The 13,670-nt window shown below is 44.2% G+C and overlaps 1 protein-coding gene across 1 annotated transcript in view; it reads right to left on the bottom strand.

Moving 5' to 3' along the window:
* Positions 1–10,267, bottom strand: part of adamts18 (ADAM metallopeptidase with thrombospondin type 1 motif, 18) — a 28,741-nt gene extending 18,474 nt beyond the window's left edge. Inside the window, exons 1-10 of the mRNA XM_085907586.1 lie at positions 10,151–10,267; positions 9,792–9,891; positions 8,056–8,375; positions 3,517–3,778; positions 3,214–3,428; positions 2,651–2,734; positions 2,339–2,498; positions 1,578–1,683; positions 845–982; positions 633–786 (exon numbers count right to left, since the gene is read on the bottom strand). Coding sequence (XP_085763712.1) covers positions 633–786; positions 845–982; positions 1,578–1,683; positions 2,339–2,498; positions 2,651–2,734; positions 3,214–3,428; positions 3,517–3,778; positions 8,056–8,375; positions 9,792–9,891; positions 10,151–10,252 — 1,641 coding nt within the window. The 5' untranslated portion in view covers positions 10,253–10,267. The remainder of the gene's footprint in view (positions 1–632; positions 787–844; positions 983–1,577; positions 1,684–2,338; positions 2,499–2,650; positions 2,735–3,213; positions 3,429–3,516; positions 3,779–8,055; positions 8,376–9,791; positions 9,892–10,150) is intronic.
* Between the last annotated feature and the right edge of the window lie 3,403 nt (positions 10,268–13,670).

Genomic DNA, 13,670 nt, shown 5'->3' on the forward strand with positions numbered 1-13,670 from the left:
GGTGTCCGGGAATGGGGTTTCAAATAAAGATTGAAGCTCTTAAATTAAACTTTAAATCCAGTTTTGGCTTTTAAGTACGTGTTAGCATCAAAGTCACCACCCATTTTTCTGCTTTGCACCTCGCCAGCCTCATTTCCAACAAACACGCCTCTTCTAACAGGTCACGAACATGTAAACAGCCTTTGAAAACGTCCTGAATAGCCCCGATGAAGTGTTTTGCGCTAATCCCTTGGCTATACCATTTGGCTGAGTCCATTTCCCAGCCGTTAGAGGCCAAGCGGCATTTCCATGTGAATGACGGCGTACATAAAGACTTCACCTAGCGTAGAAGGGCTCTACCCCATTGAGGGGTAAAATCATGGGGGGGTCTGGCAAAAATCATCGTCATTAATAAAGTCCCCATTTAGTTGGACATCATTGACGCTGTAAGTACAATACTCGGATCTTGTATGACAGGGCGGCTCATTACTGGAGGTCTCAAAGAATTTGTTGATGTGGGAGAGTTCCGGTCCACAAGAGCCGGGTTCATTCTATAGATGTTGTTTTCCATGCGATGCAGAGTGAGGCCAGTGTGGGAAAAGCTTGAGGTAAAGTTCAAAAGGTTCAAGTTTGGGAGATTTTGATGAGGTTACCTTAACAAAGTCAAGACTGCATAATGTTGCCTTGGCGCCAAATTGCCACTTGCACTGTGTGTCGGCGTCGTACAGCTGGCCGGGAAGCTTCTCAGGATATTTGTACTGACCGATCTGCTTGGGCTCGTCCACCAGGCAGGACGCTTGAGTGGTCCTGGAGGGCACGTAGCGATTACAATCGACAAAAACATCAACCATGCAATGATGCCTACCCAAGGAAGCGGTTCAGGTACTGGCGGCTGCAGATGGACCAAGAGAAGACTCCGTTGTTACCGGCAAGGGTGGGGGACATGATGTTGCCCTCGGTTTTGCGACAGGGGTTTCCCTCACCGTCATGTATCATCCCGAAACTGATGTGGAAAAAAAACAAACAAGAATTTGAAATTAAGGTATCAAACCTGATTCAAACGGGTTTTTGTCTGGGTTTAAAACGTACGAGATTTTCAGGCCAAATTAGGGTTTTAAGATATGGTTGCAAATGAGGGTTTTACTTGGGGTAGGGTGTCAAGTCTCCATATTGGTTTCAAGCTTTAAATTTGGCTTTTAATATAGATGGACAAGTATATTTGCCAATAGTGATTTTCTTTCTGGCCCAATTTATCTCAGGACTCAACACGCTTTCATGCCTTTTTGACACTTAAGCAGTCTGGTGAAGAGCAGGAGGAAACATGTCTGTGTTGGGTGAGCGCCAGGCAAGCAGATGAGTTTAAACATAAAAAAAAAGTAAATTGAACCAATAAACTTGCATCTCGATGGAAACACAAAATATAAATAGAGCGGCGTCCGCCTTAGGCTATTCTCCCCAATAGTCCAATTTGGACATAATGTTGGCAGGTCAAAGCGCGTCTTGAGGCCGCTTTCATTTAAAAACTTTCTTCACATCCAGGTTGCAATTTCTGCCAATTGACTGTGAAACGTAGTCACTGCGAGGTGCGACGGACGTACTTGTGTCCGGATTCGTGAGCGATGGTGAACGCCAATCCCAGTCCCGTGTCCTCATTGATGGTGCAGCTCCTGTATTTGCTGCACATGCCGCTGATTGGAGCAAAACCTAAGGACAGAAATCAGAATGAAGATGAAGCAAGACAAGTCGAAATTTAACATGCACAAAAATCTTTACAAATCAGTCAAATTCAGGTCCAGAAAGTAAAAAAAGTTTTGACTGTTTTTTAGCATTCTAAATATCCTGAATGGTACTTCTTCATCCACCTTGCTTGGTCAGTCCAGACATTTGATCCAAACCAAAATAACAGGAATGAAAATGTGCCTATGACCACAGTCTGGACCCAAATGAATTTGAAGCAGACATGGGAGACTCCCTGGGTAGGACAGTTAAGACTTTCCAGCAATTATCCGAGGTCACTCCATCCGTCCATCTTGAGACTACCATGGGAGAACCGGAAAAAAAAAACTAGCGACTTGATTTTACAACGGATTTGTGAAGCAACACATAACCAAGGTCCTGTCATAAAAAGACACATGCACATCTTGGGTCTGTCCACTACTTTTTTTTTGCAGTGTTAGTCGAATTTTATGAACCCCGCAGTCACGCGTCGACAGGATCGGGTCAGTAACTAACACGTGGCAACCAAACTTAACAACCTCATGTTTGCAGAGCAGCATAAACTGGTCGAGACCTTCAGGTGTCAAAACAAACCAGAAGCAAAAACGGAGAACAGGAAGTTGCGCTTGGCCGCTTGCCTTACCCAGGGTGTCGCAGGGCTCGTTCTTCCAGGAGCAGATGTCCAGCCCGGTGAGGAGAACGGCGTGGTCGTGCCGTTTCCCGCTCTTGCCCACCAAGCCCGATTGCCACTGGCAGAAACTGTTAAGCGACTGGTCGGCATGGTGATTGATGCTCAGGCCCAGCTATTGACGTGGCATGAGCAGAATTATTTTTAGAAAACGTAGCTATGACAATTTTTAAGTTTTATAGTTATGGTTGAAAATAATAACTTACAAACATTTCTAACAGCGGATACGTTTATATTTACAGAGTTACAACGAGCCAGCACACTCACCGGGTCCTGTTCCAGTAGCAATAAGCTAACTACCACAATGTTGATGTCTGTCCCGATGGTGCCGTCTTTGAACAGACTGGAAACCTGGAGGAGAAAAAAAAAACGAGCAGTAAAAGTGGCTGTTAACTCAACAAATGAGCCAACTCTAAAATCAGTGACCACCGTGCCTTTGCCCGTCGTCACGACTAAATGCACACAGGGCGACCGTAGACGAAAATGTGGAAAGACTTTGTCAGGGATTGAGCAAGTGGCGCATTTAGGAGAATGGGAAGAAGCCATCGGCGCCACCCAAAGTACATCAAAACCACATCTTTCAAAACGAAAGGCAGACGGTTACGTTCCGGCCTGTTGGCGTTTCTGGCTTTGAATTGGACTGAAATACAGTCGAAGGCTTTACAATATATTTCTGTACTGTTAGATGGATGGATTGACAATTTGTAATTTTACTATTAACATGAAGTCAGTGCACAATTTGTCTTTGCGGGCCACATAAAATGATTTGGTGGGCTGTATCTGGCCCTCGGGCCTTGAGTTTGACACCATCTTCACTTTTTGACACTGACCATATTCATGACAGTGAGGACATAAGTGGTGACGTTCTCCCGGCCGTGTTTCTCCAGCATCTTCCTATCGGCCACCACCAGGGTCTCCACATTCAGACCTCCCACCCGGTTGGAGTTGATAGGCGATCGCTTTGGCCTTCCCGGGCCCTCTTCGTCAGTCGTGGCAAACTCATCTGGCATCAGGAAAGGCTCCTCAGTGGGCGGTTTTGGAGTGTCTATCATGAGAAGCATTTTGGTTCAATCAGACAGAAGAGGATTTGTTTCCGTGCAGAATTAGTAGGAAAATGAAGGTCCCTTACATACATTGCTTGCGGCGCCCACAGAAGTGTTGCCTTTCTGAGTGCCCGTTTTGATCATCCTGCTGTTGATGGTGGTCCCGATGCAACGTGGACGGTCCGAAACCGGACGGGTCGCCGGCTTGTTGTCGGACCACGTGTTCAGCGGAGCGTTTGTAGACGACGTGCGGATGGTGACCGTCGGGTGCGCTGTAGTTGTGACGTTTTGCCAGATGCTGAGGTAGAGGCGAGATCAAGTAGTCGTGCTCGGAAACACGGATTAAACCTGACTGGGAGACACACACGGCATGTAATTATGAAACAAATAGTTTGAATAAAAATATATTTTTTTTAATTTGTAAAATTTTCTTATTGATGCTGATTAAAACTGTAGTGCCAAAAAATGATAAGGCAAATAAAGGGAGTCAGAAGAAAAATATATACATATATAAATTTTTATTCAATAATCGCAATGTCATTTATTTTTACAATATGTGAAAAATGTCCAAAAATTAAAAATCAAATTTTGTGAAACTCTTTTTATTAACTCTATTTATTTATTTTTTTATTTTTTTATTTTTTTATTTATTTATTTATGTATTTATTTTTTCAACCCAACTTACTGCTTTTGTGCTTGTTTTCTTGGCAGCAATAATTAGTTAAATTCACGCTCATTGGAGGCATCAATTCATTGTCTGTTTCCACTAATTCCCCATTTAGAATTGCGGGCACACACCATAAGACAAAAACACACACACACACACATCAACCCACTGACCCACTGACCTTTGGCCTCAACGTGAGTGTGTTTGGCTATCAGTGTGTACGTGCACGCGTGTGTGTATGTGTGTGTCTGACACCGCCGACTAGTGGGTTGCAAAATAAACAGAAGGCCGACAAGAGAGGAGCCGGTGTTGTCAAAACATGACTGGGGCTGGCTGTGGAGCGGACGCTTTGAGCCCCGAGTCTTTCTCATTTGTGTGGAACGTAAACTTCCTCCAGCCGACATTTCACGTGGAGCCGTGACACGCTTCGGTTTGACAGCACACACACGTTGTGAAGTTTTAGCTTGGTATGAGAGGCCCGTAACAATAAAATTGATAATCATTGTATCTGGCGGGAATGTTTTTTTTTTTTATAATCAAGACTATTATGCTCCAGTTGCAGGCTAGCTACATTCAATCACTGCTGCGATGTCTTAAATTAGAAGCGGAATCAGAAGAGGTCAGGCGGCTTTTATCAGCCAGCTACATTTTGCTCATCTTTTCATCCGCCGTCTGGAGTTTTTACAAGTTCGTTGAGCGATATCGCTGTCATCGTTCCTCGGAAACTTTCCCTCGCCCTGAAGCGATGCTATATTTTCTTCAAAAGGATTAGCCTTGTGAAGGTTAATTTATCATACGACGTATCGGCCGCCGATGCTTTGCGCCGCCTTTCGCTTCATTTTCCGACGTGCAAAGGTGCAATTAGTGACTTTCAACCGGGGAAACTGTCACGTAAAATGTCAAACGTTATCGTTTCTTGCTTTCTTGTGCCCATCAAAGAGGCTTAAGTGAGTCTAGACTCCATGTCGATTCAGTAATGGTTATGCTGAGCCAAACGAAAATTACATTAGGAAATTATTGGGAAAGTGACGGGTAAAAAAAACATGCCTTAACATGAACAAATCATTAAAATATTACAGAAAAAAACCCAAAGAATTAGAGTTTCAATAAATAAAAGTACACATGTACAACCGCCAATTCCAAAATAAAATTGTTCATCGACTTCTTGTATTTGAACACACATAAATCTGCATGGTCAATTGTGGCCTTTTTTTTTTCTTCTTGTACAAGCCCGATTACTGAATCTCCCCAACGGGCCTCTATATAAACTACTTTTAAGGTTTTCTACCATGACATTATGACGCAAATGACTAAGTGCTTACACGCCATAAGACAAGGGGGAGGGGAGGGGGCGAGTGGCCAGAAGCCCCAAACCAGTGATTACTGCACATCTGCGGGGAGTCATGTGACCAGAAGAATTATGGGTCTTGTAAGAGGAAGAAGCACAAGGTGGTAATATTATATTTAGAAGAGTAAGGAGACCGGCAGCGGTGCCAGAGTATGTTGACAGAGAATAAATACTGGAAAATAATAAAATAAAGGCGTTTTGATCCGATGAAACCAAGGGAGGATTTTTTTTCCCTTTTTCCAAAAATATTGCTGGGTGCTAGCTAACACAACACAGTTTTCAGTATAAAAGGGCCAAACAACAATTCAAGATGTACAAGTTAAACATTCAATTCCTAAAAGTTGATTCAAGTGACATAATGTCTTTAAAGTGTTGTTTCACCAACTCCTGTTCTATTTATTTAAGCAGCATTAAGATGCTAATTGTCATTAGCTGTGACAACATTAGCATCACAACTGCGCCGTTACTTCCAGTTCTGTGTGTAGAAGTGAAACAGTTAGAGTGCTTTGATAACAATTTCCATTTGGATGGGCCCCTAAGGGTTATGTCCTCGCGTGCCCCGCTGGCTCCAAACGGGATAACAAGGAGGTAGCGACAGAAGATGCTTTGACGCAACCGGGCCGACATCAAACCGCTCAAGTGGCTCAAAGACAACTCTAGCTCATTGTGAATCATCAGGAATCTCTTCATCGTGGAGGATACATTCCCAATTTGCGATATAGAGTACCCATTAATGGCCCAATTAAAAAAAAAAATAGGAACACTAATAATGAAACGAAAATGTGTTTTTTGCATAACAGATGTACACCAACTATAAGAGAAGGTGACTGTGACAAACAGTGGCCTATTATGAATTTGAGAGATAAACAAAGAAACTACTGTTTTATTTAATCTCAAGGCCAACAAATCCCATTATTGCACTACTCCAATAGATGTAAAGGCAACACAAGAGGCTCAAGTTTTGATGTATGACTTCAGTTTGCATCCACTTGAAGTCCTCGGCAGAGCCCATTAGTCTTGTGTGAGAAAGACGACAAAGGACACACACGGCATCCCTCGGCCATTCGACTAACCCAACCGAGCGCCCCCTCCTTTTGCCTCTTCTCAAACTGGCATCCAACGGTGGGCACTACATCACTGTCAGCACATGCAGACCACCAGGGAGCGGCTCCAGGCCCGAGAGAAGAAGGAGCGGCCCAATTTGTTGGCCTCTACACAAAGTAGACAGGTACAAATGGGCCCATTGCTGGCCGGGGATCACTCACTGATGTGTCACTCCAACCCGGTGAGGAAAGATGGTGCAGGTTCTTGCCCGACCAAAAAAAAAAAAAAATCATCTATAATAGTTCACATACCAGCAAGTTTTTCTGCATTTCTGAATTCTGCAGGTAAACTTTCCAGATACTAAAAACCCACCCATTTTTTTCCTTTACCCAATTGTCAGAAGTTGCTTTCATCTGTAATTTAATTCTACAATATGCCAAAGTTGAGTAAAAAATAATTTCCAGGAGATAGTCACTTGGTTGAAGTTAGTGTCCTCGTTCAAAAACATCAAACATCACCGTTGGGGCGGCAGGAAAAGCCCCCACACACCGCAGGGAGTCGGGTGCGTAGCAAGGACGGACGTAATTTGTAGGTTGGAGTCTGTGATCTTGGCGGAAGTCGCAACTTGCGTCACCGTGTCAACGACAGCAACGGGGGTGAACAAAGGCTGTAGACGTCGGATTCGCACCGTCGTGTCATCTCAACTGGCACCGCCTACATTTTTAAACTAGTTCATATCAAATAAGGCACTTTTAGCGGCAGGAAAGTGACATTTTGTGTGTGGATTTATTGGGGTTTGCTTTTACGGTGGTTCTTTACCAAATTGTTGAAACAATACTTTGAATGTGGTTAACCAAATGAATAAGCAGCAAACCAGAAACTTTTTATGTAGCATTACACAAAGCGTTGATTTGGGGGGGTCAACAGGTTCAGAAACCCAAACATGAGAAAACCTCTCGTCGACACGAGACCCGTGTTCACTTCACTCAAGTAGCGATCGCAGAAAGTAATTACAAAATGTCCACATTAACCAGACTCTAAAATCCCTCATCATCTCGCGCCGCTCTTAATACCGTCTCCTCATTTGCTACACTTCCATCTGTTTGACCCAGAGCGCTCCAGAGTTGGTTCTCATCCAGAATCCCCAGCTGACTTCCCCTCCTCAAGAGACAACAAGATGAAGAAGGAGAGGCTCTTATTCTTCCTTTCTCCCCGTTTTGTTCTGCCCAAAGCCCTTTGACATGAACAGTCCATCTTTCAAAAGGGACGATACGACCTCCCTGGGAGCTTCCAAGGCCGGACAATGGCTCCACATTATTCCCGCTCAACACTTTCCCTAACTCGCTCTCTCTCGCTCGCCATTCATGATGTCACCCTCTTTTTCCCTCTCATGCGTCTTTCTTCTTCTGACGCATTGTTTGTAATCCCACCTTAATCCCACCCCGCCTCCGGCGCCCTTGAATGCAGTCGCTCCTTATTTTGTACTTAATCCAAAGATTTTTTTCTGGGCAGGAGAGATGTGTAAAAGCACGGGTACACACACGCACACATATAAAAATAGCAGACTCACCAGCCCCGAGCATGTCGATATAGCGGCCGAGGAGGACGACAGGTCCCGGATAGATCCTTGATAGAAGCAGTCGTGGTACCCGTCGCCTTTGGTTACCGTGGCGATGCCGTCCGAGCCTAACGTCTGCACCGTGAAACCCGGGCCAACCACCGACGATGGCCGCAGGTCCAGATGCAGGTCCCGGCCGAACACAGAGAGGCGGTAGTGCACGGATGAGGGCCGGGATGCGGACCTCCTGCTGCGACGGCCCCAACGGCTCACATCGTGGGTCAGGTATTGGCCCTCAGCGTCCACCTCCACCGGGGTGGCAAAGGCGTAGTCTGAGTGGGGCAGAGGACAGGAAGTCATGGTCCAAGTCTTTGTCTTGGACCAAAGAACAAGAGCTAAATTGCTAAATTTGAAAGTCCCAGAGGACCAATTGGACTCTAAAGTAACTGCACCTTTTCCAGAGGTACAGAGACATACCCAAAACAGAATCCATAAAACAATCCAACCCAAGTGACAGGACTTCGTGCCCCTTAGAAGTTCAACAACGTCCTTTGAGAATTGATGTGGTCCTTGTCTTTGAGGGAGTTTTGCACCTTGGTGCTATTTATCCCTACTTGGTGGCACTTCTTTGTGTCCTCTGATCGACTGGTGATCAATCTACCAGCGTGGTTTGCCATTTCCCTTAAATTGGCAAATAGCGACTGAACGCCACCAAATTAAAACACAAGTATACAATAAACTACGATCCCCAACCACTTCGATATTATCATTACTCGGTATCTGGCTAATACCGGCCTCATTTTAAGGTATTGGTTCTCGTAAAGGCTGCCGATACCAGGCGTCAATACTTCCTACAGTAAAATAAATATAAAGGGTTTTTCAAAATCATTATCAGTGACTACATTAGAGTGAGACTGTAAATGCACCATTTCTTTTCATTCCAGAATGTTACCACTGAACATATTGGATAAAGGACAGGAAGTTTAACTACTGTAAACCGATATAGTGAAACTGAGCCTCGGGCTATCAGATGTTATAATAATATTTCAGACTGATGTATTTATGAGAAAAAAAACGAAATGTCAACTGTCTTGGATTATTTTAGTTGAGATGAATGGCGATGTAGTGAGTTAGCGTCTCCTCCAATCATTCGGCCGACCCATTGGACATACGCTACGTATCACTTGATGCAGTTCAAAAGCGGAGAAAAGAAGCTAGCAAATATTTCATTTCCCGTGCCTGTCATAGCAAATAAAAGTTAACAACGGGGTTACAGTGAGCTTCATTTAGTTTCCTGTCATATTTCAACACTTTGAGAAGCACGCAATCTTTTTTCTGCCCAGCCCCCCAATAAATCAAAGTATAGAAATAGTCCCTACAGGGCAACTTGGCCAAGAGGGAATCCCAGATTTTTATTTTTTTGGACCTCACGACCCGCTCGACCCCGACATTGTCACACTGGTAATTTGCCCTTTGAGGACTGGAAAGCATTAACATACTTGAGCCATCCCAGAGGTTATGTCTGGTATTTACAGTCAAACCTCCAAGAATCAAGCGCAACTCCAACTGGGAAAATTTTTGGAACCGAAAATAATGGAAGTACAGAATCAGTTAAAGTACGCAGTGATTCAAATTGAAATATTTTTTTTGATGCAACTGGGGTTACACTTCCTCCATATTTACATTTATCATTGAGAAGTTGTAGCTGACAAAGCCAACCAGACAACACCAGCAAGTGGAGCACTCACCATGATTTAACCCGTGGCCGCTGGAGGAGGAAGAAGAAGAAGAAAAGTAGTTGGTTGACACACTGTGCAGGGAGGCGTGTGTGCAGCATATGTGCAGTGTCTGTTAAAAATAAATAAATAAATAAATAAATAAATAAATAAATAAGCAGGTATAGGTAATGCATAAATGACATAAATTAGAGGTTCTCAAACTGAGGTCCGTGGACCATTCAGAGGTGCATTATGTTTCATTGCCGTTACCTTTACGAGGCGGTCCTGAGACAGAATTATTTCCCGACAGATGTTGCTGAAACCGAAAAGTCTGAGGACCTTTGACATAAATGACATGAATCACGTGCTATGGATTTTAACTCACTTACCTTGATGAGGCTCCAGGTCAGCAGGGTAGAAAGCAGCCGCACTGGGGCGCAGCCGACCAACGGCAAGGGTAGAGTCCAAATGATCAGAAGCAGACAGTCCATGGTGGTGGTTGTGGTGGGTTCGGGGCGAACTCACACCTCCCGGTGGCTCCTAAATGTGCGCAAGGGACGTAAAAGCGCACCCAATATTGCCATCATCGCGCAGTGCGCGCGCATCGTGGACCACCTCAGGTGGGGTCCACTCGTGTAAGGCAGGTAGTCCGGCCAACTCTGACTGAATGAGTGAGTGAGCCCGTGTGGGAGAGTCAGTCGTGCGCATTTGGCACCAATCAACTCGCAGCATCACAAGAGCACGCGTGGAAAAGCTGGCCAGAGATGAGCGCGGCACTCGGAACGCCCACACGGGGCCGTGCGCGCGCGTATTCGTACGCGCTGGAGCTGACGAATGCGCGTGAAGTTAACGAGATACTTTTTGTATGCTCCGTGCTTGAATGTTCAACATTGCAGGTGCAAAGTGCTCTCGATTAAGACTAAATATAGTAGTTCAAAATGCAACGACATGTCAATGCTGACATGAGCGAGTCAGTGCGTGGAATAATTCAACAATGTTTTTTTTTTCTAGGTAGATGCATGCTGAGACAAGCATTGCCGCGAATGCGTTATCGAATTACAAACACGCTTTAATTAACTACATTAAGAAAAGGAGGGGGTCTGAGGAGGGGGGAAAGAAGAATTGATGCAAGAGAGGAAGGAAAGAAGAATGGAAGGAAGGAAACATGAGAGGATTCAAGGGAGGAAGGAAAGTCGGATCTGTGTGTGGAAGGAAGCAAGTAAATTATGGGCCATAGGAAGAATGTAAGGAAGGGAAAATGCGTGTTTGCATGGGAAGGAAGGAAGGAAGGAAGGAAGGAAGGAAGGAAGGAAGGAAGGAAGGAAGGAAGGAAGGAAGGAAGGAAGGAAGGAAGGAAGGAAGGAAGGAAGGAAGGAAGGAAGGAAGGAAGGAAGGAAGGATGTTAAGGCCATCAAAAATTTGCTTATTTTGCAAAGTTAAAATCATCATTTTGATAGATACAATAGGGACCTTGCAATATTGACTGCTTGGGCCCTAAATATAAATAATGTTGAGCGTACTCTTAAACTTCTCCAGAGCTAACCAAATCGCAGATTTCTGCATTGTGTTGAAAAGTATGTCATGTAAATGATCCGTAAAGAGAGTTCTATTTCCTTCTGTTGAACTATTTTCTGGAGCGGAAGACATGTAAGACTGCCACACATCTTTCCATATCATATTGTAGCAGATGACATCATAGTATATGATATCACATCACACTTCAGAGGTCCTGGCAGGCAGGCGAAATTCTTCGTGGTTTGCCCGCTTCCTGTGGCAGGTGTTGGCGGGAGGGCGACGTGGCCGCTACGGTAACACGATATACTCACGCAATCAAATCTGCAACGGAAATGCACGATAACATACACGCTTGCAATCTCAAACAAGTGTCTGAAATTATAGGTTAGATTTTCAAATGATGGATTTTGAATACAGGAACCCTTGTTTGCTCCCTAACTCTAATGGGGTTCGAATACTACTTTGAAACCTTAACATTTGTTTGAAAACACAAACACTTTTATGTCATTGAAGTCAAAAGCAGGAGTGATCTTGTCATCAGTTATCAGTCAGGTGACAGGTTCTTGTACCCGTCGACACCTTTGATGATGTCACGCTCGAGGTGCGAACTGGTATGTTTGCTGTGTCACCAGGCAGCAGCGCCTATTTAAAAATAAATAAAAAATAAAAAAAGTATAATAAAACAAATTTGCAAATTCCCAAAAAGTTAGGCATGTAAGACTTCTACTACTCAAAGTTGTTTTTGTAAATATTTGAAGTGAAGAGATTTGAAGGGGGAGAAAAATAGAACAAAGTTGAGAAAAAGATGAATTTCACCACAGCGGTTTGTTTGGTGTAAACAAAAACAATTGTGAGCAAAATGAGATGTTGGAGCTGCCAAAAAGCAACAAGTTTGATCGACAGGTGGTTTATTCTTCAGAGAGTAAAAAAAGAAGTAATGAGAGCAGTAGCACGCCACCCGCTCCAGTTATGATGCGCAATTTTATTTACAAAAACAATTTTTGCAAGGTTTTGAATGCACAAAAAATGACAGCTTGAAAGAATTTATTTTAATAAAATTATTTCAGAATACGTAAAATGGTACAAATAAAACAATCAGAAAATACAAATCGAAAAACCGATCTAAACATAATATAATATAATATAATATAATATAATATAATACTTATCATTTTTTATTATCATTATTATCATTATTATTATATGTGCTCTTCACTGTCAATCACTGGCCCCAAATAATTACCAGCCACAGGGTAAAGCGTGACACAGGATACCTCCGCCCTTGTTAGGATTGAATCATGTTGCACAGCAGATATGTCACGGACACATCCGCCATTTCTGAAAATCTGCGATATCGAGACACCAAACATTTCTTTTTTATATACTACCACTTCCACGTTCTTAAAGCACATGAAACACCTTGGAAATGTATTTGAATGCACACAAAAATGCAGGGGTAAAATACACAACTAATGTACCCGTGGTATACCACGAGAGGAAAACATCTTAAAAATCTGCGGTATTGCTGGAGAACACCGGAGTAGATTTACGATGTGCTCACTTGTCGGCATGTAAGCGGAGCAGCTTGAACCCTCCCGATCACCCCTTTGGGTGAGGGGGGGGCAGCGTTTGTTTTGCGTCATTTTGGGGCCACGGGCGTCGGGTATCGAGTGATAAAAACGAGGCCCCGTGTCCCATGAGTCGGCACTTTTGAGTCGACATGCAGGAGCTCAAAACAAAGCGATCTGGGTTGCTTCGTTTTTGTTTTATGGCTTGACCCACGTGCTTGTGGGTTGACCCACGCGGCTTTTGACATTTGGTGCTCTCATGGGTTGATACTTTGTGAGTTGAACCCCTGTTGATTGTCCCAAGGGTCTTTCGACCCGTGGTAATCCGTGCGTTGAGCCATGACGAGTTTGACCTTTGACCCTTTGCGGGTTGACCGATGATACTTGATTCTTAGCACCTTGGACTCGCGATGCTTTTTCACCCATGATTTTTCATGAATTGACTTTGTTGGTGTCAAAAATGGCGTGCCGCATTTATCCTGGCTCGCTTGACATCTCGTGCTCTGACTCATCCCATCAGATCAGAGGCTCAATCTTTCTCACCGACACCACCGGTCGCCTATTCAGCGAGCTCGATGGGCCGCGAAAGTTGTCCGAGCGGGACACGTTGCAAAGACCCCGTCGGCCGCCTACCTCCATTCCGTCCGGGCCTCGGCGGCTCACTTCTGAAGTCATGAGATAATGAGGACTCAACCAGGAGCTCCTCGTTTTTGTGTTCTCCACCACGCCACAAAGACAACTGAGTACTCAGCACCTGCCAAAGTACCCCAAAACCAGTTTTCCGGAACCAACTCAAATCCATCACAGCCAACCAACACGGTGACCC

Source organism: Syngnathus leptorhynchus, chromosome 3 (assembly GCF_054491065.1).
Source record: "Syngnathus leptorhynchus isolate UIUO chromosome 3, UIUO_Slep, whole genome shotgun sequence".
In the NCBI taxonomy this organism is placed as follows: domain Eukaryota; kingdom Metazoa; phylum Chordata; class Actinopteri; order Syngnathiformes; family Syngnathidae; genus Syngnathus; species Syngnathus leptorhynchus.